Consider the following 25,401-nt stretch of genomic DNA (forward strand, 5'->3'; position numbering starts at 1 on the left):
AAGTGAAACCATCTAAGGTTTCCTTTAGGTGTTTACCTTGATGTCTTTGCCTGATGGTGCTTTTGTGATTTCCAGCTAAAATGCTTTCTGGGGAGGAGGACGGGTTGGAGGACGACGCTGAGAGAACTGAGGCCACCGCTGGAGCTTTTACAGGTGAGACGAGCTCTCCAGTAGGGCTGAACGATCTCATAGTCTTTGAACTGAAATTGCAATTTCGAACAGCACGATCACGTGACCATCAAAGCTGCGGTTTTAACGGTTTTGAGTGATCCAGGATCAGTTGTGTAACTTTGTTTTACATCCGCGGTTTTCCTTCCTGTGTTATGGCGGCGGCAAAAGCCAGCGCGGGGGGAGGGGGGCGGGGTCTACCGTTCGGAGCCGAGCCCAACTCCACAGCTGCCAGAGCTGCATGTTCAGGTTATTTTCCGTTTCATGTTCCCACACACAGCGCTGCTAGAGCCAGTAATAATGCACCGTAGGTGGGCCCGGGACAGAGAGAGAGAGAGAACGTAGTTGAGTAGGGGAGAGAGAGACTCCTCCCACATCAGCAGGTTCAGGCTGGTTTCTAAAGCTTGGTTTTTGCTTCATCAGCGCGAGTGCGGAGTGGTTTGAATGTTTCTGACGGCACACGTTAGTTCAGACAGTCCAAGGTGTCAGAATGCGTGCGTCTCTCTCACGGAGCTGACGTTTCAGTGAGGAAAAACAATCAGACGGCTTCAGCCTGCCGCGGTAATGCTGGAAAACTGCATTTTTTTAATTTAATAAATTTAAAAGCTATTTCTACCTACAGATCTCCTCCATGCATTTTTGGAGTAGAACATGTTTTTATAAAGCTCCTCTCCAGATAAAAACAACAAGTTGCTTCACAAACACTTAAAAAAAGATAATGGGATAAAATATTAATAGCTTTAACTGTTTTTATTGTATGAATAAATAGTAAATATTAATGTGAATGATCTGTTGTCCTAGATTAGAATCTAGACAATCTTTTCACTTCAGCTACACTAGGGCTGCACGATATTAGGAAAACCTGCGGTATTCGATAACAGTGCTTAATATTGCGATATCGATATTACTCACGATAAATGAAAAAATACTAAAAGTATGCAGTGTTGATGTCGTCTGTGGGTTCAAAGCAAACAAAAACTAATGCATGAATTCCATTACAACATAACATTTTTATTGCAAAAACATGCAGCTGCACCTGCTACTGTATTAGCAGCCGCACCTGCTACTGTATTAGCAGCTGCACCTGCTACTGTATTAGCAGCTGCACCTGCTACTGTATTAGCAGCTGCACCTGCTACTGCATTAGCAGCAAAACAACAAACTGCATGCATGCAGTTTCTCAGTGACTTTAAAACATCACCTCCACCATAAAACGTTTTCTGATGCTCCAAATACAGAAAAACATCCCTTACCAGGGTTTTTAGAATAACTGGTTTAAATGTTAAATAATAGTTAACATCACTTAAATGCAACAGCAAATTCTCTCATTGCTACTGAGCATTTTCTCCACTTATGTGGTTATGATATAAGGATGTTGCTGTAATTGGGAAGTGAACTGTGCTGGGCCAAACTAGGAGAATATTAAGATTTTCTGAGGGAAAGAGAAAAACAAATGTCTACCTTTCAGAAGAGGAACTGGCAGAAAAAAACTACATGGAAAAAATGTGAAAATTTTTGTTTTTAACCCCAAATTGAACAAGTTTACCTAGATCTTAAAAAGCAGCTCAGATGATGAAACTGCAACTATGATTCTGATAACAAGCTAACAAATTGAACTAGCTCCTCTAAGATAACCGGCTAGCAGAGCTTCTGACTGACAGTTTATGTGCAGCAGCAAATCAACTATCCCGATTAACAAGGTTATAAAAGCTCATAAATGAAAAATCACTTTGATGTGTGGGGGAACTTTTCCAGGCCCTCTTTAGCAGGGTGGGACTGGGAGGAGAGTGCTGTAGCCTTTTAGCTGGAAGCTAACCGGAGCCTGGGGCTAACGTCACCACCCGGTGGAACACTAGGGACATGAAGGTGGGTTGGTTCGCCGGCACGTGTCGGAGTCAGCCCGGTAAAAATGATTAACGACACCGAGCGGACTCACGTTCACGTTTGAAAGCAGCGCTGATTCCAGAAACATCAGCACAAAGTGCGTTCGTTGCTCTGAGCCAGCATGACGAACAAGGGAACGGCGCCACTAACTCTTTTTGGGTGTTGTTTTCCACCCATCCTATGGGTCTACGTAGGGGGCGGGCGTATTACGTGAACGGACCCATCTGATTGGCTGCGTATCAGAAGGGCTACATTTGATTGGTCAAATAATACTTCCGCGTAAAAAACGGAGCTGGTTTACAAAAAGTTGATGTATGACACGGATGGAAATGTTTGAACCAAACATTTATCGTCATTTTTGGCGTGCTTTGCGATGGGCCTATCCCGCGTCCTGTTATCCCGATTGTTGGGTAATTCCTATATTACTTCCAAATTACCTCAAAAGAGTCGGAGCATACACAGAGGGATTAGATCTTTTTGGAAATTGTAATCATCAAACAACAATCAATAAACGAACTTTGCAAAGGGTGAAACATACACACCAGAGTCAGAGGCGGTTTGTTCTCACACAGAAACAAAGCTGCGGAGCGCTTTTATTAGGACCAAGTAACCACACCTACATCAGTAGATAACAGGAAGTCTTCAAAGGGGGTCTTCACAGCTGGATGCTACAGACAGCCCAAAGAGACACCAAGTCTAGCCTTGATGTGCCTGACAATTTGCATTCAGGCAGGAAGCATTTCTACAACACTTTAAAATGTAAAAACTCTGTTTGATTATGAATTTTTACCTGACGCCGAAGATGATAATTTTTCGATATATCGTGCAGCCCTAATCTACAGGATGGCTTGGCAGGCTAGAGTTGGACTTTTGTTTGTAGAAAATCGTGAATTGAACCGAAATCACAATTTCTGCTGGAAAAATTGCGATTCAGTTTTTTCTAAAATCGTTCAGCCCTACTCTCCAGTGAACCAGTATAAAGTAACAGTAATCTGTGCTTCTCTTCTGGACGTGTGAAACCAGCTGGCTGTGCATAAGAAACCAAAGAAACTCCCAAAATGACCTACTATGGCTTTATGACATTTCCGCTGTTGTCTGACCAACTTGGCCAGCTTGTTTACCAGCAGGTCGGGCTCTTCTGCTCCTATTTAGCTTGGCGTCTCTGTTTGTGCAGACGGCTCCTCTTCTGCCCAGGTGGACATCATCACCGAGCAGCCGCGCTCCTCCCAGCATGCTCTGCAGCCGGGCGACTCGGTGGACCTCAGCGCCTCCTCAGAGCAGGGTGGTGGAGGAGGGACATCTGCTTCGAACACCCCCGACTCGCCCAACGAGGAGGAGATGCTGAGTGGAAGCTCCAGCGGGGCCAACGTGACCTCAGAGACGGCCGACTATACCACTCCAGAAAACGCCACCCCGGAGGGAGGGCCTCTAGGAGAGGGCGGAGCGTTGCTCGGGACCAACGATCGCTCCCTTCCACCCAGTGATTCCTCTCAGACCACCACAGAAGGACCAGACTCAGCGGTGACTCCTTCAGACGTAGCAGAACTGGTCAGTGAAACCGTTATTAACAGTACGTGTAGAAAACTGGGGCGGATTATTGGCCCATCAGCGATTGGCCAAGCCCTTTGCCAATATTCTCACGGATGGAACATTTCAAACATCCACATCAAATCAGAATATTTTTAAAACACTAGTTCTGTGTATATAAACATGTTAGACATGACTTGAAAGCTCTGGTTCTGGTGGTTCTGACCATATCCGCCGATCAAGGATTCAACCATAACTGTTGACGCAGTGAGAACTTTAGTCTCAGAAAGTCAAAGTAGGGCTGTAGCGAAGCCTCGATGACATCGACGGCTCGATTCTAAAAATTTGTCGACGTCAGATCCGGTAGTCGACGCGCCACGCCCACTTCTTGCATCCCCAGGAGTTTGTAAATAGAGGAGGAATCTGCCTGTTTTTCCTCTAGTTCGCCCTCTTCTCCGCCTTCACTAACATCTCCACCAAATACCGAAGACCCGGAACAATGTCCGTCCGCTACTAGATTCCTTTCCTGTTATGCCCGCCTTCGTCTCCCGGCAACAGACAACAACTTCCGGGGTCAGATGCGCTGCTCCGTCTCTACCGCAGATGTAGAAAATCACTGGGAGCGTTTCTCCCGTCATAAAGGAGCTTCTTTCAGACATGAGGAGAGCTGTTTTGGTGGTAGCAGTTTCTCCTCCGTGCTGGTCTGTTTGCTGCTGGGTGTTTTTGGTTTATTTAAACTTGGTAACTTGAACTTAACGTTGGTAAAGCTACTGTTAGCATTTTCGCTAACAGCTTCTTGCGTTTGGATAAGCTGTTACGTTTTGGTTTAGAGTTCATCTTTTTGTGGTGTAGATCTCCCTTTTATTACATTTAGAGTGTTGTGGGTTTTCGGTTTAGTTTAAAATATCACCTTGAGTTTGGTTTAACCGCCCAGTTTAGAGTTTGGACCTTTGGAGATCCTTATTTTGGTCCAGAACCCTGTAATCTTTGCCCAGGGGAACATCCCTACTTATTTGTACTTTGTTTTAATTCCCCACAGGCAGAATTAGTCTTATTATTCCCAACCTGTGGATGGAAAGATTTTTTTTTTTTGTTGTAGTTGTAAATAAACCTGATCATCATTTTAACTTTTAAATCCCACATTATTGTCCCTTCCTTTTTGCACACGAGCCAAACTCCCCAGGAAGGGTCGTAACACCACTCTCCTCACGCACATAAGTGACCCAAACAAAGCAGCATGGAGACACTCCGTCTCCAACCACCTCTCAGGCAGCAGCCTGCACTCCCAAGTTCTACACGTCACCAGAACATAACCAACCAACACAATAAAAGCACTGTTATACAAAATGGAAGGCCTGTAGTGTTTATTCTCTTACAGTAACAACTTATCAATTTTTTAGAGGAATTTATTAGATTTTCTGGTTTTAACTGTGCAATAGAAAAATAATTATTAGATTAATTGTCTAAATAGTCATTAGAATAGTCGACTATTTGATAAAATAATCGTTTACCCCCAGCCCTAAGTCAAAGCAATGTCTGACACACCGTTGGAAGTCTCAGATTATTATTATAGAGGCATCGCCAACAGGAACGGGCTTTTTAGACGGCATTCGCTCACGTATGGATGTCAGTGACCGAGCGTGTTTGAGGACGTACCTACTCCGATGCGGAGCTGGGAACGTCTTTAAAATATAAACGTGTATACGAATAAATAGCATAACATGAGGATAATCGCGTGTGTTATCTGCGTTGGGCGGTAAGAGGTGTGTGTTCACGAACGAGAGCCGTCGCTTCCAGAAGTAGGGAGACGGGCGTAAGGTGCGATGCTTTTTTCAGCCTCTAGATGGCGCCCTCTGAGAAAAAACTCTGATTCTGTTTCAGAGTCAGAATCTGTGGAAGTTACCTTAAAGTTCCTCTTTCATGGCTTCCCACATGTTTCACTTTGTAAAAGTCAGACTTTTAACGGAGTTCCTCTAAAAAATCCATCCCGTCTGAAATGATGGGAAGCTGCTCTACTTTTGCTAATAGCGCTAAAGCTAAACGATAGGATGAACTTTCTCCTTCTGTAAGGTAAAACGAGCTACTGGAATTAATTCTGTTTTTAGTTTTAAAGGTTGATTTGTTAGTTTAACTCTCGAGTGTTTGGTTCTGGGGACTTTTGAGCCTTTTCTTTTGGCCCAATCCAGGTCCCGGAGGGCTGGTTTCCAGCAGGTTTAGTGGTTCCTTTGCTCCAGCACACATGTGCAACAGCTCATCAGGCTCTCCAGAAGCCTGTTAATCACCTGCTGATTGACACCAGGTGTGTTGAAGCAGGATTAAAACTAAAACCTGCCTGGATACCGGCCCTCCAGGACCAGGATTGGCTTATGCTGCACGTTAAGATTTAACGAGCGGATGATCCGATGTAATTATTACTGAGGCGTAATGAGGGTTACCCAAAGTCGGTCATCGTTCAGCTGTAATTACCTCCCACAGCTTATCTGTCCAGTCTAACCGTTCTCATTATGGTTCTGCCCCCTCCCCCCACCCCTTCATCACAATCACAGCAGGTGATTCAGCAGCCCCCACCCTCGCCAACCTCCACAGAGGGTCCCGATGCCACAGACAGCGACTCGTCTGTCCACACTGCTTCTTTCTCCTCGTCTTCTTTCTCTTTCTCCTCCTCCTCCTCCTTCTATGCCACTTCCTCCTCTAGCACTAGTGACAAGGTCAGCCAATCGGACACTTTGAGCAGAATGGGAGGGGCTTGTGTGTCCTGGGAGTGTTATGGCTTTCGTTCCTTCTCCTTCCGTTGCCTTGTCTGTCTGAACCCGTGCACTCTTGTTTCCTTGGTTATGACTTTGCTCCCTTCTTGTTGTCATAGATCAGGGTTGTTCCATCCTGGTCCTCCATGGCCGCCACCCTCATGTTTCCTGTGTTTTCCTGCTCCAACACACCTGGTTTGAGTCGATAGGTGATCAGCGGGCCTCTGAGGACTATCAGTCATTATATCAGGTGTCTTGGAGCAGGGAAACAGCTAAAACATGCAGGGTGATGGGCTTGCAGCACCCGATCTGGACAGCCCTGGTAAGGATGACGAATATTTTGAGTGATTTTATTTAATTTTTTTTTCCACCAATCGGATGCTTTTTAAGACGGAAACCACCAATCCCAACCTCCTCTATGACTGGCTTACCATAACAGCATAAAGGCTTGCTGTTGCTTGTTTGTTTTGTAGGTAACCAGGGTCTTTGTGGCCGAAACCAAACCTGTAACACATATCTAGGGTTGTCACGGTAACCGGTGTAGCGGTAAACCCCGGTAAAACAGTTCACAATAATAATAACTGTCTTGTTTAAAAAAAAATATTATCTTGGTGGATTACCGTGGCTGCGGTGTAGGCGCGGTGACCCTTACCAGCCACCGTATCATCTGCTGAAGTTGCCGGCGGCACATGCGCACTTTGTTGTTTACAACCAAAACTTTCTTGAAGCTAAAGCTGAAATAATGGCCAAAGGAGGAGACGGCAGCGCTCAGGACATTTATTATCCCTCAAAGAAGACAGAGTGGGAAGTACGGGCATCTTTTGGATATTTGAAGAATGCCGAGGGACAGCTGATAGAAGACGGCTATCCTGTTTGCAGCACGTGCAGAAAAACTGTCTGTGAAAGGCAGCAACGCTTCAAATCTCATGACACATCTGCGTGACCATCACCCACAACTCTACAGTCAACGCAAGGCAAGTTAACGTTAGCATTTTAGCTAAAATGCGTGATCCGAGGATTTGGGTTGAGGGAGAACGCAACGAGTCGCTATATAAAGCAGCCGCAGCGCCGCTACCTGCATATAAACCGTGTCGCGGACACCGCCATGTTGAAATGACGCTATGCATTACGGGGCTCCCAGGGGCAGATAAGAGTTGGTCTCTCTCCGAGAATAATTATGAATTTATGACATTTTCCCAGATCTGCAAAGATCACTGGAAGGACACAAACCGAGGATGATATTTTCCTGATATAGGGTTTATTACTCAAGTAAGGGTAAAAAAGTATCTGATTAGAAGGCTACTTGAGTACTGAGTATCATCTGGTCTAAAATTTTTAAAATGATGACATCAAACAGACATAAAATAAGAAGCTATGGGCAAATATTGGTATTTTAAAGACTAAAGGGAAAAAATATAAACAAATAAACAACATAATTACAAAATAACACATTTTAGGCAAAATTTTGACACAAACTGAGGACAATATTTTCCTGATATACAGGGTTTATTTAGTTGTCTGAAAATGTAACACGTTTAAAAAAATACTGCAATAATACCGAAAACCGTGATAATTTTGGTCACAATAACCGTGAGGTTACATTTTCACACCGTGACAACCCTACACATATCTGAGTTATTCAGGTAGTTTTAGCGATTTCTCCAGGCACGTTTCAGTGAGAGGGCGTTTAGAGTACGAAGTGTTGTGATGGAAATGCGTTTCCGTTGGAATGAGTCCGAGCCGAGTCCTCCTCCGTGAGTGGAGTGCTAAATATTTGGCTCCTTCTGTGTGCCGTTGAGTTGTGTTGATCCCAGCATGACTCCATGTTCCTTTTCTACCACCAGAGTTTCTCTTTGATTTACAGTTTCAGGTATTTCTTGTTTTTATTTCCTCTCGAGCAAGTCCAGCTGACTTTTACGTCAGGTTTGCATGTGGTTACGTCATCGCGTTTGGTTAATATGTAAAGTTCGCTTTCCGTCTCTTATGGAGGTTTTTTTTTGTGTGTAACCAAGGTTCTCGATGGCAGTGAGAGTCAGTACTCCGGGATGCAGATAGGAACACTCCAGGATGAAGAAGACGAAGGAGCACCATCTTCCTCCCAAGAAGAACCCTCAGAACCTTTTTTGCAGTCAGCACTCGGTATGTGTGTGTATGAAAATGATTGTGGGTTCCTGAAAATGTTAAAAGTTATCTTTTTGTGCGTTTTTGTGCCGTCTACAGCTCTGAGCAAGCCTCATCTGTTCGAAGGCCGAGGTCACAATCGACAGGGTTCCGACAGCAGCGTGGACCGCTTCACACCAAAGGATGAACCCGCAGAACCCGAGCCTGATAACAAGGTGAACTCGTCCACTCATAAAACCTCCACCAAAAATACGAGTTTGATCCAAAACAAAACGAGTAAAAGCTGAGAACAGCAGGTTCTGATGATGATTCTTTCCTGGTTCTTTGTCAGCCGTCGCGGATAAAAGGTCTGATTGGACACTACACGGATCAGCAGGCGGAGCCACTGGTGCACTGCGTTCGACTTCTTGCTGCTTCTTTTCTTCTGTCAGGGCAAAAGAATGGTTAGTATCTGTTAAAGAAGGTGTTCACTGAGACGCCATCTTTTAATGATCATTTCTGATTCTAACGGGTCACTCTGAGTGTTTCATGCAGTCTGAACATGAGAATAGTCTCCTACACGTACCTCCTGCAGTAGCTTCTGGTATAAAACAGACGGTGAAACTCTATGATTAGAAAATCCTGACAGATCTATGTCACTCTGTCACTAACATTCATGGACTTACCCATCTTTACTCACTACGGGGAAGGTTGTTGTTGGTTTAGTGTCCTGGAAACAGCAGAGAACGTCTCAGCTAGTAGAAGCTAACTGTTAGCATTAGCATCTCCATCACACAGTAGAACTCCTCCAGGCTAGTGTTCTTTGTGGAGATAAAACATCAACGTTGCAGAGCAACCAGAGTCAGTGGTAGAGTCGTGTTGCTGTTAGCCAATCAGAGGAGAGACGGCCACATATCAGGAAGTAAGACTCCAAATCCTGTCGTCTGAACCTCAACTCTGATATGACTCACTTCTAGCTCCTGAAACGGGCGCACCTGAGATTTGTTTCTACCAGAGAACGACTGACAGGCATTCCTGCTAGAGACCAACGCAAATTTATCGATTAAACGAGTGATCCGCTGATCGCTCATCTGTTGCCTGTCAATCAAGAGGACACGCCCCAAAGTATTCCTGATAATTCACCCCCTCAGCGTTGTCATAACTTGACCTCATAAAGCTGCTGTAGCAAATTTGGAAAACAAATTAGCTTAAAACGTTTTTAATGCCTCTTAACAATGCTCTTATATAGCATAGCTATAAATATATTGTGGAGATAAAAATTTTTAAATTTAATCATACATTGAAAACAGTTAAAGCTATTAATATTTTCTCCCATTGTCTTATTTTTGTGTTTGTGAAGCAACTTTTTTTTATCTGGAGGAGCTTTATAAAAACATGTTCTACTCCAAAAATGCATGGAGGAGATCTGTAGGTAGAAATAGCTTTTAAATTTATTGAATAAAAAAAATCCACACAGTTTTCCAGCATTACCGCAGCAGGCTGAAGCTGTCTGATAGTTTTTCCGCACTGAAACGTCAGCTCCGTGAGAGAGACGCACACATTCTGACACCTTAGCCTGTCTGAACTAACGTGTGCCGTCAGAAACATTCAAACCATTTGTAAAAGACAAGTTGGGCTTTTAAGTTAACTAAAGTGTGCGACTCCGCACTCGCGCTGATGAAGCAAAAACCAAGCTTTAGAAATCAGCCTGAACCTGCTCTGATGTGGGAGGAGTCTCTCTCTCTCTCTCTCTCTCTCTCTCTCTCTCTCTCTCTCTCTCTCTCTCTCTCTCTGTCTCTCTCTCTGTCTCTCTCTCTCTCTCTCTCTACATGTGTGTATATATATATATATATATATATATATATATAAAAATATATATAATCGGCTCTAGCAGCGCTGTGTGTGGGAACATGAAACAGGGAAAATAACCTGAACATGCAGCTCTGGCAGCTGTGGAGTTGGTCTCGGCTCTGGACTGTACGCCCCACCCCCCTCCCCCGCGCTGGCTTTTGCCGCCGCCGTAACACCGGGGAAAACCGCGGATGTAAAACAAAGTTACACAACTGATCCTGTATCAGTCAAAACCGCTAAAACTGCAGCTTTGACGGTCACGTGATCGTGCTGTTTGAAATTGCAGTTTCAGTTAAAAAATGTTGGATCTTTCAGCCCGACAAACTACCAGAGTCCCAAAAAGAAAATCACCATTTGAAGTCACGGACGACAAGACTGTTGGACCTAGAAAACGGTGACGGGTGTTTAGCGCTATCTCGTTATTCTGGCATCGTGGGTTTCTGGTTCTGGTGGACACAGAACAAGGGAAGATACTTGGATGTCATGGGAGCCAGTGGGAATGTGCTTCTTTCTCTAGCCAGCCCCTAGTGGATGAGGGGGGAACTGCAATGTTAGTCGCTGGCTTGTTGGTCTCACTTGACTGCAGGTGGAGTTTGCCCCTTCATACAGATTATAAACATTTGTTTCATCACATTCATGTTTTTTCTTCACATGGTAACACAAAGGTAACTCCCTCATGTCGGAGCTGAAGGGTGAAGGGTTTTCAGTGCGTTTCAAGTTCAAAGTCACTTTTTCAGGATTGCCTTCCCTCCGTGACACTTAACATGAAAATCCAGCACCGGGTTTATTTTTCTTGATTTAGTTTTTATTTATTCCGTAGCTCACTTTTAACACCTCGTACCATCTTGTAGTTTTTTTGGTTTTATTTTCCATTTCAAATGGTTTTTATCATTCGTTGCATTATTTTTATTCTTGATAGTGCCGTTAACGGTTCTCTTATTCCATTGTTTTTATTAGGGATTTTCATCCTTGATTATTTATGCTATGTTTTTATGTATTTGACCTGATTTTCATGCTTTCATTGTGTTTTGTTGATTTGTTCAAGCATTTGGCTCTTTTATGTACAGCACGTTGGTTAGCTACCATGCTATTTTGAAATGGTGCCTTATAAAAAAATTGGTATGGTATGTTTCTGTTTGTGCAATAATTTGTTTGCTCAGGTTTGATCCCTGACAAAGAGGTGCGAGTGAGTGTGAAGGCGTTGGCTGTCAGCTGTGTCGGCGCAGCAGCAGCGCTGCATCCCGAAGCCTTCTTTAACCCCCTCTACCTGGAGCCGCTGGATGGCGTTCCAGTAGAAGGTAGGACAAAATAAAATAACACAGCGAAGCTCTTTAAACTGAGTGTTGCAGTTGTTGGTGTTGTTAAAATGCGTTTATAATAATCTTTCTGTGTTTTATGGCTCTCATTGATGGTAGAGTAGATGATCCTGGAAAAAGCCATGCAGACAAACTACTTTCAATTCAATTCAAGTTTATTTATAGAGCGCCAAATCACGACAAGAGTCGTCTCAAGGCACTTCACGTAATAAACATTCCAATACAGGTCAGTTCATTAAGCCAGTCAGAAAAAAGTTTCCTATATAAGGAACCCAGCAAATTGCATCTAGTCACTGACTATAAAGCACACGACTATTTTTCCAGGATAGGTAGGCCTCCTCATGGTGCGTAGAGCGCCATGTTCTCTCCAATTTTCTAGAGTTTTGTTTTAGAGCTTGTAAATGAGAATTAAACCAGGGAGCCAACTTCCTGTCCCTAATTACCTTCTTTTTTAAAGGGGCAACATCATCTAATGCCACACGTAAAGAGGAAGTAACATTATGAACTAAGGCATCCATTTGTGAGGAGCTAGTAATGAAAATGTTGCCCTCTGCTACGTTCCTCTGAGATGCTGAGGTCAGTAAAGATGGAACAGTTGATTTAAAAGATGCAACTGCGTTGTCAGATAGAGACCGACTATAGTGAAATTTACTTTCATGTCTCGAGAACTCAGTTATAAAAAACTCAAAGGTTATCAGAAAGTGGTCCGAGAGGACTGGATTATGTGGAAAGATGGTTATTTCCTCACACTCTATGCCATAAGTCAGCACAAGGTCCAATGTATGATGGCAGGAGTGGGTGGAGCTATGTATTCTTTGAGTAAAACCAATTGAGTCTAAGATATTACTAAAGGTTACATTGAGGCTATCATTTTCAATGTCCACATGAATATTAAAATCCCCCACTATAATGACCTTATCAGTATTTAGCACCAAATCTGATAAAAAATCAGAGATCTGATCCAAAAACTCAGAGTAAGGGCCTGGTGGACGATATAAAACTACAAACAAGAGCAGTTTTACAGTTTTATAATCTGGATTAGGAAAACTAAGAATAAGATGTTCAAAAGAACTGTAGCTATTAATTGGTAAGGGATTGATTAATAAGTCTGAAATAAAAATGGTTGCTTTTACTTTTACACCTGATGATGTTTTTTCTGCTCAGCATTCGTCTCTTAAAACCCAGACATGATGTCGTCCTAAAGCTGGACAACATCCATCAACACGTAGTTGCTGATGTGAAATCCCACCTTTGAGCTTGAGCTGTAAACCCTTTTGTTGAATAATAATGTAGTTACAGCTGTTGTGGTCAGATCTAAAAGACTGTCATACATTGCAAGGCCTTGCACCTGGTTTGTGTTGAGAATGAGGGTGTTTCTCAATGTCAAGGCACCTGGCCTTGCAAGGTGATGTCTTGCGAGGCCAGGTGCCTTGCTTACGAGGACCTTGGTCAAAGAAAACGGTAAAATGGAACAGACTTGCATCATGTGACCGCAGCTTCCACGGCGGTCACGTAACGTCACGTGACACGGAAGATAACGTTATATTTCATCTCTATTAGTTGCAATATAAATATATAACGAGCCTTTGAATTTTTAAATTGTGTATATGTTAATTAAATTAAAAATATAAGCGAGTTACTACCCGCTAGCCACCGAAGCTGCAACTACCAAGCAACTAACAACCATAGATAACTCTTAGGATCTAAAAAAAATTTTTTAAATTAGTTTACTTACTTTTAAACTTGAAAATTGTCCCCGAAGTAGCTGCCGGCTTCTGATCCACTGTCTTTTTTCAAAATACAGCGGTGTATTGTGGGTAATTTTTGACCAAGGCTAGGCTACAAGACCCCTCCCGTGTGTCCTCGCTCAGCTAGCTAAACGGCTAACAAACGGAGAACACACGCCTCGGTAGAACACGAACATTGGAGCATGCCTTGGCGGCTCCCGATGACGTATCTCCTAGGCAACCGGGGCGGGGCCAAGACATCACGGCGAGGTTCCTCGGCATTGAGAAACACTCTGACTCTGCTAGCAGCGTGAAACGGAGGTCTGGTGGCCATCTTGAATCGAGTTGACTCGGTGTTTCCTCGAAGTGAATCTGGTGAAAACTTCCTAAGATATTTAGCAAACAGACATGCCACGTTCCAGTGTGGTATTTAAAGCATCATTAATCCGTTTACAGTCACAATATTTACAAACTGCATATTTGCTAAAATATCTCCTATTTTGGGTGATTCCTGCAGTGGACCGTGACCTGCTGTGTTTTATGCTGCATCCCTTTGCAGAGCGACAGTACGTCAGCGACGTTCTCTGCCTCATCACCCACGGGGACCCCCAGATCAGAGGAGCCACAGCCATCCTCTGCGGAGCCATCATACAAGCTGCGCTAACCAAAACACGCTACAACATTCACACCTGGCTGGCCAGTGTGCAGCGTGCAACAGGTTAGCGTCTGCTTTTTCTGCTGCTGGCATTCTAAACCTTATAAAAGTAGCTCATCAGGTCTGCCTGCTCTTTAGGTAACCCTTTGTCCCTGGTGGACTTGGTGCCTTTGCTCCAGAAAACTCTTAAAGATGATTCCTCTGTCACCTGTAAGATGGCTTGTTCTGCAGTCAGGGTGAGGTGGACCCGTGTGCTTTTTGGGTCTCGGGGCTCTAGCTGCAGTTGTGAGTCTGACTTTTTTTACTACTTGTGGGTGTTGCAGCACTGCATCATGACCCTCTGCAGCAGCACCCTGAGTGAACTCGGCCTGCAGCTGGTGATCGACCTCTTTGCTCTGTGGGACTCTTCCTACTGGCTCGTTCGCACCGAGCTCCTGGAAACGTTGGCTGAGTTAGACTTCAGGTAAAACAAACTCGAATACCCAAATCCAACATCTCAAACACTGACGAGACTCCAGATATTCTGTGTGTCTGGAGGATTTCCACATGTTAAAGTTCCTGATTTTTCTTTAGATTAGTCGGTTTCCTGGAGAGGAAAACAGAAACTTTACACAGAGGAGCTCATCACTACACTAAGGTAGGTTCAGACCTGTTTTCGTCCGTGTTTCTGTTATTAGTCCGGAGCTTTATTGTTCTGGGTTGGTTGATGTTCTTCTAGTGGCTGCTGCTGCAGGACAGAGTTCTGAATGACGTGGTCATACGTCTGCTGGGAGATGACGACCCAAGAGTCCGGCACGTGGCGGCGTCTGCTGTCAGCAGGTGTGTGACGGACTTGTGTTGATGCATCAACTGCAGTACCTAGATCTGACCACAGAAGGTCATTCTTCCTTCATGCTGCTTTAAGCTAGTTTTATTTCCTTGTTTTAAATCAGGGGTCGGCCGCGGCTCTTTTATCCATCTGATGCGGCTCCCTTCTCGTAAAATAATGAATGAATATTGAATATTATTCATTTTTTATCTGTATGCCAATTCTAAATTTAAAGATTGTCAGCGTAAACCGGAACAGGTCCAACAGCTGACAGGTCACCTGCAAATGTCTCTATAGGGGCTTTCTGAGTTGAGAAGGATGTGAGATTCTGGACTTTTGCCTCAGACAGGCTCATGAATGCATCGCTGCGTCGCCACATTGGAGACAGGAACAAGCGCTATTCAGCCAAAGTTTCATAATAGAGTACATTTTCTAAGAGACGAGTCTCTCTAGCCTTTTTCAGATAGACATTCTGGAACATTTGTGGACAATTCAATCCGGTTTTTAACCGGAACTGTGTTTTCAGACACACCACTTTTGTACCGGAACTTGTCCTTTCGGCTGCGTTCACACAGCAGGGAAAAGTTCCAGATGTCTGACGGCGGCGGGGGGTGGGGTAGGGGCGGAGAATCTGACTTATGTTTAGAAGAAAAAGAAGAAGAAAATATCATTTCTATAGCGCCTCTCCAGATAAAAATCACGAGGCGCTTAAGCATAATTCTGCGCACACGAAGACGCATAAGAGACCTGGATGATGAAGCTCAATGGTTAAAGGAATCACTGAAGCGGTGTGAAGCGCTCCATCGCGCGTCTAGGCAGTACCGTAGGAGGCAAGCTGCCGTGGTTCGTCGCATGCTACAGCAGCGAGCTATCTAGGTGCGCACAGCGTCCCCGTTCCCCTCCTCCTTCCCCTCCCCCTTGTCCGGAACTTTACCTCACCAGTCTGAAGCAGCCACCCTGTCTGTAACAAGTCCGGACCTGTTACTAGGGGTTTCGTCCGGTAAAATTCCGGAACACCTTATCCGGATGTTTGTATTCAGACACAGAGGTCTTACGGACAGAGTCCGGAACATTTCCGTTTTTCATGGCCTGTCTGAAGGGGGCTTCTGAGAGACACGGTTTGGGAAACACTCGCTTCAGTGAGAGGAATCTTCCTGCATGCGCACCGGTTCTGCAACGCGCTCCAAACCCCCGATCTACACATCAGCTGAATAAATCTTCAGCTCGCTGTCCACCTTACGCATGCGCTGAGCTCAGTGTCCAGCTCTGATGGGAACCTTTTCTTGATTGACATAACTACTAGGGATGAGCCGGATACTGGTGTCAGACGAGTATCCGGTACGGATAAAATATTTTTGACGAGTACGAGCATGAAACGAGTAAAACTCGTAAATATCTGTAATCGTGCTGAAGGAAAATCCTCATTGGGTAACTGACTGAGTTCCCGCTCTGTGATTGGCCAGTCAAATAGAGTGCCCGCCCCTCCCTACACACAAAACTGCAGTGGGAGCTCACAGCTCAGTCCGCGTCCGGTCCATCCACGCGCGCGCACACACACACACACACACACAGACCATAACGGATCTCTCTGTGCTTGCTTCACTGTTCACGTTTCTTCAATACTCCCTACGTTTTCTTCAGTTTGCTTCTTTTTAAAGTTACTTTAAAGTTACTTAAAGCTGCTTTTTCCGTAACGTACGTGGTGCATTTGACGAGACAGAGCTGAAAACAGCTCGTGCTGCGTCAGTCACTGCCTCCGCTCCGGTCGTTTTTTTCCCCTCCCCTCTTCCTCAGGATCAACTCCCTCGTTCCTGTCCACTCTCTCTCTTTCTTTACATATTTTAATCACAATTGTCTTATTTTTTAATCATTTTAAATATATTTTAATCATTTTCTAAATTCTTTTTTTCTTTTTTACATGTTTTGTTTTTGTGAAGCGCCCCGTGATTTTTATCTTGAGAGGCGCTATAGAAAAGATCTTTTCTTCTCTCTCTCTCTGCACTTAAATATTAATGTTCTGATTTTATTGAAAAACTTGTTCTGTAATAGTTCCTTTACTATTGTGATCAAAAACATTTAATCTCAACTCTGAGGCTGCTCTGTAAATAGTTTTCAAATAAACAATACACATAGCAACTTCTGATCAGACTTAAAACAACGTATTAATGTAAACCACACCCACTTCTGGTTAAACTACACCCACTTCTGGGTTAGGCCACGCCCACTCCGAGTACAGATACAGATAGTGGTGTACTCGCTCATCCCTAAGAGGACAGAATGCGCAGCTAATTAATTAAATAATTTGGTTCTGTACCTTTCTCTTCAGCACAGCCGACAAAGGTTTATGATGGGTCAGTCCTCCTGCATGCTCAGATCATTCCCTTCCCTTGCTTGAAAAATTGTTCCAAAATGAAAGTAGAACCCACATCTTTTTTATCTGTGAATTCAATGCCGTTCAGCGAGTCTCAAATAAAAATTTGGGCATCTTACTGTAAAAAATATACCATTAATGTAAAAAGAAACTCTAAATGAACTATGTTCACATCCAGAATCAAACCCGGATCCTCAGCACGAAAGTCCGATGTCTTACTAGGCGAGCTAAAGCGCCAATGACGTCCTTTGTATCTGTAACATTTATATCATTGATGACAGCTGAAACAACGTTCAAAGAACGGTTCGGAGGGCTATGCCTGAGCGTGAACGCGCATGAAGCAGCCTGCTCGACCCGAGCAGCTCTCTTTTTCTGTGATCTTACAGAAAAACAGGCAATCACAGTAAAAATGCCAGGGCTCATTCTCCAGGACCAGGGCATTGCAGGAGAATGTATGAAGAAGACATTTATTATTTCTATACATGTTTTGGCTGTCAAACTTCCATAATGCCCCTTTAATGTGGGAAACGGGTAATAACGTCTCTTTGATGGGAAAAGTTTGCCGAGCCCTGTTTTAAATCAACCCGCACTTCTCTCTACTAGACTAGTTCCAAGACTGTTCTTCGACTGTGACCAAGGCCAAGTGGACCCAGTGGTGGCGATTGCTCGGGACCAGAGTTCGGTCTACCTACAGCTGCTGATGCACGAGACTCAACCCCCGTCTCAGTTCACGGTCAGCACCATCACAAGGTGGGCTTTTCCTTCTGTAGCACCCAGAGCTGTCGGCTGTTTCAGCCGGGGGTGCTCTGACGGTTGTCATCACTGCTGTAGCGCTCACCGCGGTGCTTTTTTCTGTTTTGTCCGTGAAAATGAACCCGTTGTTGGATCTTCTGACAGGAACTCGGACCATGTTTTTGCCACCTCAACGCTTTGCTTTACTTTCAGGACGTACCGAGGCTACAACCTTTCTAAAACCGTGTCTGACGTCACTTTGGAAAACAACTTGTCCCGAGTTGTAACGGCCGTCTCGCACGCGTTCACGTCCTCCACCTCTAGAGCACTGACCGTAGGTGTTTCCTGCAGCACCACATTGCTTCACACTGTGTGTTTTTAACGTATTAAAATGCTTTTGCCTCCTCTGAAGTTTGGCTGCTGTGAGGCTCTGTGCCTCCTGGCATCGGCTTTTCCGGTCGGCACCTGGAGCACAGGCTGGCACTGTGGCTACGTTAGCGCTAGCAGCTTCTCGTCTCGTTCCAGTCTGAGCCGCAGCAGAGGCAGGTCCCTCAGGTTTGTGGAACCGCTCTCACTGGTTCCTAATGCCACGGTAGCGCTGTTGTGATTTTCGCTCCTTTGTTTTGATAGTTTGTCCCAGACGAGCAGCGCTCCAGCGTCTTCAGCCGCCACTTCATCAGCTCCAGACGCTGAGCGGAGGACTCTGACCGTAGGAATGGCCAACATGGTGCTGTCCCTTCTGTCTTCTGCCTGGTTCCCTCTGGATCTCTCTGCACATCAAGATGCACTTTTGCTCTGCGGCAACCTGCTGTCTGGTGGGAAGTTTACATAAAAGTGAACCGTCCTTTGGTGCGTTTGTCGCTAACCTGCCATTGACTAACCAGCCTCGTAATCGTGTTCCCAGCTGTGGCTCCTCGATGCTTGCGCAACCCCTGGGTCGGAGAGGAGGAAGGCAGTAGTGGGAACGCCAGTGGGGGCCCAAATAAAATGGAGGAACCGTGGCCGGCACTGTCAGAGCGCTCCCTGGTGGTCATGGTGGAGCAGCTGTTCTCTCATCTCCTGAAGGTGCTCAACATCTGTGCTCACGTGTTGGAAGACACGCCGCCAGGACCAGCCGCTAAAGTGAGAAATGTAGTTTCTTTGTTTTTTTCAAAGCGGCGGCGCACTCGGGCCTTCATTGCTGCCTTTTATTAACCTCTGAGTACAGTTTACAGCTGCATGAGTCTGTTGTTTTTCTCCTTTTGTGTTTTAGGCGGCTCTTCCCTCCCTGAGCAACACGCCCTCCCTCAGTCCGATCAGGAGAAAAGGCAAGGAGAAGGAGGCTGCAGAGCCCAGCACGACTCCTCTGAGCCCCAAAAAGAGCAGCGAGGTCAACGCGGGTGAGTTACTCCAGACCGTGCTCAAACATGGATGTGCAGTCGCCTCTGAACCAATGAGTGATCTGGTTCCCATGGAAACCCTGTAGTTTTCATCGGTAACTTTCACACGAACCCTAGACAAGTGTTCGCCAGAATCAGCTGCGAAACCCTGCCTCTTCTACATTCCAGGGGGAATGAGCATTTGTGGCCCCGCCCACATTTGCTTAAGACCGCCCACAGGAATGAGAGCAGAGTGTGCCTCGGCTAGTAGAAGCTTACCAATAGCATTAGCAGTTATTTGTGGAGATAAAACACCAACATTATAGATTCTACCTAAGAAAGTCGCTTTGCTGTTAGCCAGTCAGAGGCAAGATGTTTCCATATCATGGATGGCGGTCCTGATGGTTTCCAAACCGCACTCCTCCGACCAACTTTTGCTTCTTGAAACAAGAGCGCCATAGCTTTGTTTCCACAGAAATCGACTCAAGAAGCATTCATTCATTCATAGAGACCACAGCAGATATACTGAAGAAACGAGTGAACGAGTTTAGGGGTGGGCGATATGGCCTAAAATCTGTATTGCGATATAATCAGAAAAATATGCGGTAACGGTATATATTGTGATATATGACTTTCTTTTGTATGTATGTCAAAAACGACAGTTTCTAAACATACTCACATTAGGGCTGTCGCGGTAACCGCAAAAATGAAATATCGCGATATGAAGAAGCCCACCGCGCTGCATCATGGGCCACCGCGATTACTGAACTTGGTTCAACTCAATGATGCATGTTGAGAAGGATGGCTGCACTGGTATCAACACGAAACGTTACTTCGCTCCTTTGGGAGCGCTTTGGTTTTCAGTACGTCAGCTGCTGCGCAGCCAGAGTCCTTGGCCGAGACAGAGCTGCCACCAGCGGCAAATAAATAAATAAATAAACGCTCGGAGACCTGCTGAAGTCCCGGACAAGCACTGCTTCTGCAGCCGTCCCGAAGAGAGTTTGAGCCGAGCTGGAGCTCACTCGCTACCTGCAGGAGGAATGCATCCACCCTAAAGAAAACCCCCGTGACATGGTGGAGCAACAAACGGGAGATTCCCTTTGCTCGCCAGAGTCGCACGCAAGTACGTGTGTGTTAGTGCAACGAGCGCACCATCCGAGAGGCTTTTCAGTGTTGCTGCAAATGTTGCCGCCCCTCTCAGATCCTCTCTCAAACCGTAGTTAACATGCTGGTTTTCCTTGTAGGTAACAAGGACGTGACCGAGCTATAAATCACCGTCATTCGTGTGTGTGAAAGTGAAATGATAGTGCGCCCGCCCCCCGGCGCGCGCGCGCGCGCCCGGTACATGTAATTTTTTATGCTTGATTTTAAACAACTAAACAAAATGGGGACTTGTTTATTATTTGTTAGATGCTGCAGCCAAATTTGCATTTAAAAGTTTAACCTCCTGAATTTTGTTGTTTTTAAGTTCAGTCGGACTCCGACTGTCGGAGAAACAAGCGTTACTGCGATCTGCGTTGTTACTGCCCTTTGATCTGCATTCAGTAAAGTGTTATTAAAGAAGGCACGGCAATTTTTAACCTTTTTTAAATGTGTAAACATTATGTTTAGATAGTACTGCAATAAAAAAGTGCTGCAATAATATCGCACACCGCAATATTAAGCCACCCTGAATCACCGCAGGGGGAATTCCTCAACCGCGACAGCCCTAACTCACATACCAGATACATTGCAGCAGCAGAATAAACACTTCAAACAGTATAAAATGCCATTTTAAGAACATTTATTAATTTTCTTGCTTTACTTGCTCGCGGACTTTCTCGTAGTTTTGGCATCAATGTTTGGCTGAAGCGTTTGCGGCTCGGTATCTCGTAACGTGGATCGAGTGTCTTTATCGTGTCCCGAAAGCCGCTTTTCTTCACTGTAAGAAACGGCACCATGTCCTTACGCAGGTACGTGGTAATGGCGTTTGTAATATCAATCCACCGTTGATTATTTCTCTCATACTGTGTGCCTTTAGCAAATGCTTGTAAAATATCCATCTGCTGGTGTGTAAGACCACCTTTCTTCTTACCGCTCGACTGACTGGGCGTTTGTTGAGGATGCAGCTTTTGGCTTTCTTCGTATTCCACAACGTGCTTCGTTTTGAGGCGGTAAAACAAATGAGATGCATTCCCTCTATTCACTCATACTTTCTTCCAGCATACTTTGCAGATTATATTGTTCGGCTCCACATCCGACTCCGTAAAGCCAAACCAAGTCCAAATAACCGATGTTGCACCGGTCTTCTTTACGAGAACCTCCTCCTCCTCCACCACAGGCTCCATGCTTTCAGTCTCAACAGACGCCGCTTGATGACGTCATCAACATGCGCTACCGCAATAGGCCGATTTGGTCAAAATCTCTACCGTTGGCCAAATTAATATAATTTCTACGTATACCGTTTATACCGCCCACCCCTAAATGAGATGTTTTTTTTTGAGCAGGCAGGCTAACAGACGGCTCGGGGTCCGCAGCAGTGAACAAATCCACCACCCTCGGCAGCTTCTACCACCTGCCTCCCTACCTCAAGCTCTACGATGTCCTCAAAGCCACCCACGCCAACTACAAGGTCAGCGTTTGTAATCCCAGAGTCGCGTCTCGCAGGGAGACGTTTAGGTAACTTCTGCTGCCTCTCAGGTGACGTTGGATCTCCACAGCAGCCAGGAGAAGTTTGGAGGACTCCTGCATGCCGCTCTGGACGTTCTGTCTCAGCTGCTAGAGCTGGCCACACTACACGACATCGGAAAGGTGAAAATCACTCGTTAAAACATTCCTGTTTAATATTCTACCGGATCGAGTAATGAAGGTTGTTCTGCTTGTTGTGGTTGGCAGTGTGTGGAGGAGATTCTGGGCTACCTGAAGTCCTGCTTTTCCAGGGAACCAACCATGGCTACCGTTTGCGTGCAGCAGGTTCGTTGTTTGTGTGCTTTTTACTTTTAAAGTGTGAATTTTCCATATTAATCATGTGTGGTGGTCCATATGGTTGTGGCACTGAGCAGTGTGCAACAGCCGGCACGGCTCCACGCAGAGCGAGGCTGGTTCCTGCCGACAGGGCCTGTAAAGGTGTTGGTTCCCCTGTGCGATGGTTCCACACATTCCTATCTGTCTCGTCTTCACCACGGACATATATACTGGACAATTCGTGTCCATAGGCTCCAATAATAAGTTTTTAAGCCACCACCGCCATTTTGACCGTGTCACGGGTTCTGTCAAGCCCAGACAATTCCAAAAAAAGGGAAGAGAGGAGGAGCTGAGGGTGGTGCTGTAAGGCTGGGATCAAATGATGACACCTGTCGAACTGAAGCGATGTAGCTACAAGCTAACCCAAAGCTAACGCGGAGGTGGGAGCTAAGCTAACGGAGGTAGCTACCTAGCTACACCCGGAGTTAGCTGTGCACAACACCAGAGCTTCTGAGTCAGAGATACGCCAGGCTGACCGCTGGGTAAAACCGGGTGGAACACAGAGGTCTCCCAGCGGTCCACAAGACAGGCGCCGCTGCTATCAGAGATGCGCCAAGCTGCCGCTGAGGGGAGGGGACTGTAACGATAGTTGGAACCCAGCTCCACCAACATGTTATATTTCAACCCATTTTCTAGAATGCAGCATTATGTTAAATGCACTGGGTTTTACCCTATTACATTTAAATTTCATGGTTAAACAGTACATGTTAAAATCTAAGCTCAGCTCGGCAGTGACCTAAAATACATAAATATAATTTTACTTACCGAAAAAAATGAAGTGGAGACTCCTTGGACACTCTGTTAGTGCAATTAATGCCACAGCAAGTCATTTTGTCCAACAATTGCACAAACAATATCCAAAAAGAACGCACTAACGCTACAACTAATGGTCTAAGTTGAGAGACTGAAAATGATGGAACTGTTTTCAGACCGAGGCTCTACTGAGGCCTTTCCACGGAGCTAGCTCTGTGGTCACGTGGGTCTGATGCTCATTAATTATACAGATTTTTTGGCTTTTAATACACTTAAACAGAAGAGTGAGAAAAAAATGCATCCCCCTAAGAGTTGTCATGAGTGTAAACTAGATCATTTAAACCTAAAACATGTTTTGGTACCAGGCTGTAAACATGTTTATTTCTGCTGTGAAATTGGTATTTTTAACATGGGAGTCAATGAGGATTTGCTCGCTTCTGACACCAGCCCCTAGTGGGTGAGGGTGGAACTGCAGTTTTTTTCACTTCCTGTTTGGCTTCATTTCCAGACCTGAATTATGAGGGCTTGGTCTTCACTGCGTTTGTTCGGGTATTTCTGACATATTCTGATAACCTGAGTAAAAGAAAGTTAAAAACCTTTGTGGAGCTTTTCCAGGCTCGGCGTTTGCGTGGCGCTGCTCTAGAAGTGAAAATGTTTTTCTGTTTAGTTGCTGAAGACGCTGTTTGGGACCAACTTGGCCTCCCAGTGTGAAGGAGTCCTGAGCGGACCCAGCCGCTCCCAGGGAAAAGCTCTTCGCCTGGGCTCGTCCAGCCTGCGACCGGGCCTCTACCACTACTGCTTCATGGCGCCGTACACACACTTCACCCAGGCTCTCGCTGACGCCAGTCTCCGTAACATGGTGCAGGCTGAGCCGGAGCAGGATGCTTCTGGGTAAGCAGAAAGATGGAAAAGTGTGTTGAGTAACATCACAGCTTTATTACTTTTTCCTCTCGCATGTTTAGGTGGTTCGATGTGATGCAGAAGGCCTCCAATCAACTGAGGTCCAACATTGCCAACGCCACGCGTCTACGAGGAGATAAGGTACATTGGGATTGGGAAGCTGCACCTGGGGAGCACAGCTGTCTTGACATCTGTATTCCACCCTCTGCTCTCCCAGAACACCATTCACAACCACATTCGGCTGTTTGAGCCGCTGGTGATCAAAGCTCTGAAGCAGTACACCACCAGCACCTCCGTAGCCCTGCAGAGACAAGTTCTGGACCTTCTGGCCCAGCTGGTGCAGCTCAGAGTCAACTACTGCCTGCTCGACTCGGATCAGGTTAAAATCACTGATCCTAGAACTCACACAGCTCTGCGTGCAGTAATTCTGCTGACTTGGATATTCTTTGTGTTTCAGGTCTTCATAGGGTTTGTCCTAAAGCAGTTTGAGTACATCGAAGTGGGACAGTTCAGGTATTTCTTCTAAACCCTTTAAGACCGACGCTCCCGTTTACATATCTCTGTTCAAATGCTTGTAGAACTGAAACTATATAAGATAGAACAAAAATTTATTTTTTGTATATAAAACCGGAGGAGTTACACTTAAATCTCACACACTGAACGCGACCCAGGGCGCTGCGTATTTCCGCAAATAAGTTTGCAAAAAACAACCAAAATGCGCAAATAAAAGCGTTTTCATTCAGACACAGATGCTGTGTCGCTCCGATCTGCAGCTCACAGGGCTTAACGCGCTAGAATAAACATCATCTTGGTGTCAACATGAACTGTCACATGATTATCACTCAACCAATCACCTGCTTTGATGTCATTTAGCCGCGAAATGTAGTTCTTTGTAGTCCCAGTCTTTCGTTTTTTTCTTGTGCTTTTTCGCAATAATGCAAACACATCCTACACACATCACACACCACTACACACCAATATTCAACATTATTATGTTAGACTCCTGCAAATTATTATTATTTATGTTTTCGTTTTTGTTACACTTTACATAAATGAGTGTATCTCAAACTAAATTATGGAAACACTTCAAATAAATTAGTGGTTGTTTGAAAGGATTGTGTGAAACTTTTTTCCATTGGCAGTTTTGAGGGATAAAGCTGTGGCATTTCTGTATAATGAAAAATGTACAGGAGTTAATTTACATCTAATTAAGGACCCGTAAGACGTAAGATTCCATAGTAAATATGAAATCAATCTTATTTTAACCAGAAGATTGGAACTTTTGATTGCAGGGATTATGTAACACTTGTATTAACTGAGAGACAAGAGAAGAGAGAGTCACCTTTAAAACGTTTAAGAAGATTTCTTTCTACACAATTTTAAACAAGACTAACTCCAAACTCTTAAGTGATGAATGGGTCTGGTGTAATGAGACGTGAGATGAATGGTGTGTGTGTGTGAGATGTTGTCATCAGAACTCTCGTATCCGGAGAAGCAAGTCTGA

The 25,401-nt window shown here is 45.0% G+C and overlaps 1 protein-coding gene and 1 non-coding gene across 9 annotated transcripts in view; both read left to right on the forward strand.

The window, feature by feature from the left end:
- htt (huntingtin) overlaps positions 1-25,401 on the forward strand; it is a 61,465-nt gene that overhangs the window by 11,086 nt on the left and 24,978 nt on the right. For 5 of the 8 annotated variants that reach the window (XM_070552051.1, XM_070552054.1, XM_070552052.1 and 2 more), the window contains 24 exons: positions 76-153; positions 3,227-3,600; positions 8,336-8,462; positions 8,544-8,659; positions 8,776-8,887; positions 11,435-11,572; positions 13,877-14,035; positions 14,111-14,208; positions 14,296-14,435; positions 14,546-14,609; positions 14,691-14,791; positions 17,755-17,901; positions 18,097-18,217; positions 18,296-18,438; positions 18,514-18,698; positions 18,788-19,014; positions 19,136-19,262; positions 21,728-21,852; positions 21,921-22,031; positions 22,116-22,193; positions 23,665-23,888; positions 23,960-24,038; positions 24,115-24,276; positions 24,355-24,410. In XM_070552051.1, the coding sequence (XP_070408152.1) occupies positions 76-153; positions 3,227-3,600; positions 8,336-8,462; positions 8,544-8,659; positions 8,776-8,887; positions 11,435-11,572; positions 13,877-14,035; positions 14,111-14,208; positions 14,296-14,435; positions 14,546-14,609; positions 14,691-14,791; positions 17,755-17,901; positions 18,097-18,217; positions 18,296-18,438; positions 18,514-18,698; positions 18,788-19,014; positions 19,136-19,262; positions 21,728-21,852; positions 21,921-22,031; positions 22,116-22,193; positions 23,665-23,888; positions 23,960-24,038; positions 24,115-24,276; positions 24,355-24,410 (3,292 nt within the window). The remainder of the gene's footprint in view (positions 1-75; positions 154-3,226; positions 3,601-8,335; positions 8,463-8,543; positions 8,660-8,775; positions 8,888-11,434; positions 11,573-13,876; positions 14,036-14,110; positions 14,209-14,295; positions 14,436-14,545; positions 14,610-14,690; positions 14,792-17,754; positions 17,902-18,096; positions 18,218-18,295; positions 18,439-18,513; positions 18,699-18,787; positions 19,015-19,135; positions 19,263-21,727; positions 21,853-21,920; positions 22,032-22,115; positions 22,194-23,664; positions 23,889-23,959; positions 24,039-24,114; positions 24,277-24,354; positions 24,411-25,401) is intronic. The other 3 variants (XM_054743945.2, XM_054743946.2, XM_054743949.2) reach the window with 1 other exon arrangement.
- Positions 22,251-22,380, forward strand: LOC129164515 (small Cajal body-specific RNA 14). The gene has a single exon (XR_008564084.1). It is a non-coding gene; the product is annotated as a small Cajal body-specific RNA 14 (non-coding RNA).

This window comes from Nothobranchius furzeri, chromosome 6 (genome assembly GCF_043380555.1).
Source record: "Nothobranchius furzeri strain GRZ-AD chromosome 6, NfurGRZ-RIMD1, whole genome shotgun sequence".
Classification (NCBI taxonomy): Eukaryota; Metazoa; Chordata; class Actinopteri; order Cyprinodontiformes; family Nothobranchiidae; genus Nothobranchius; species Nothobranchius furzeri.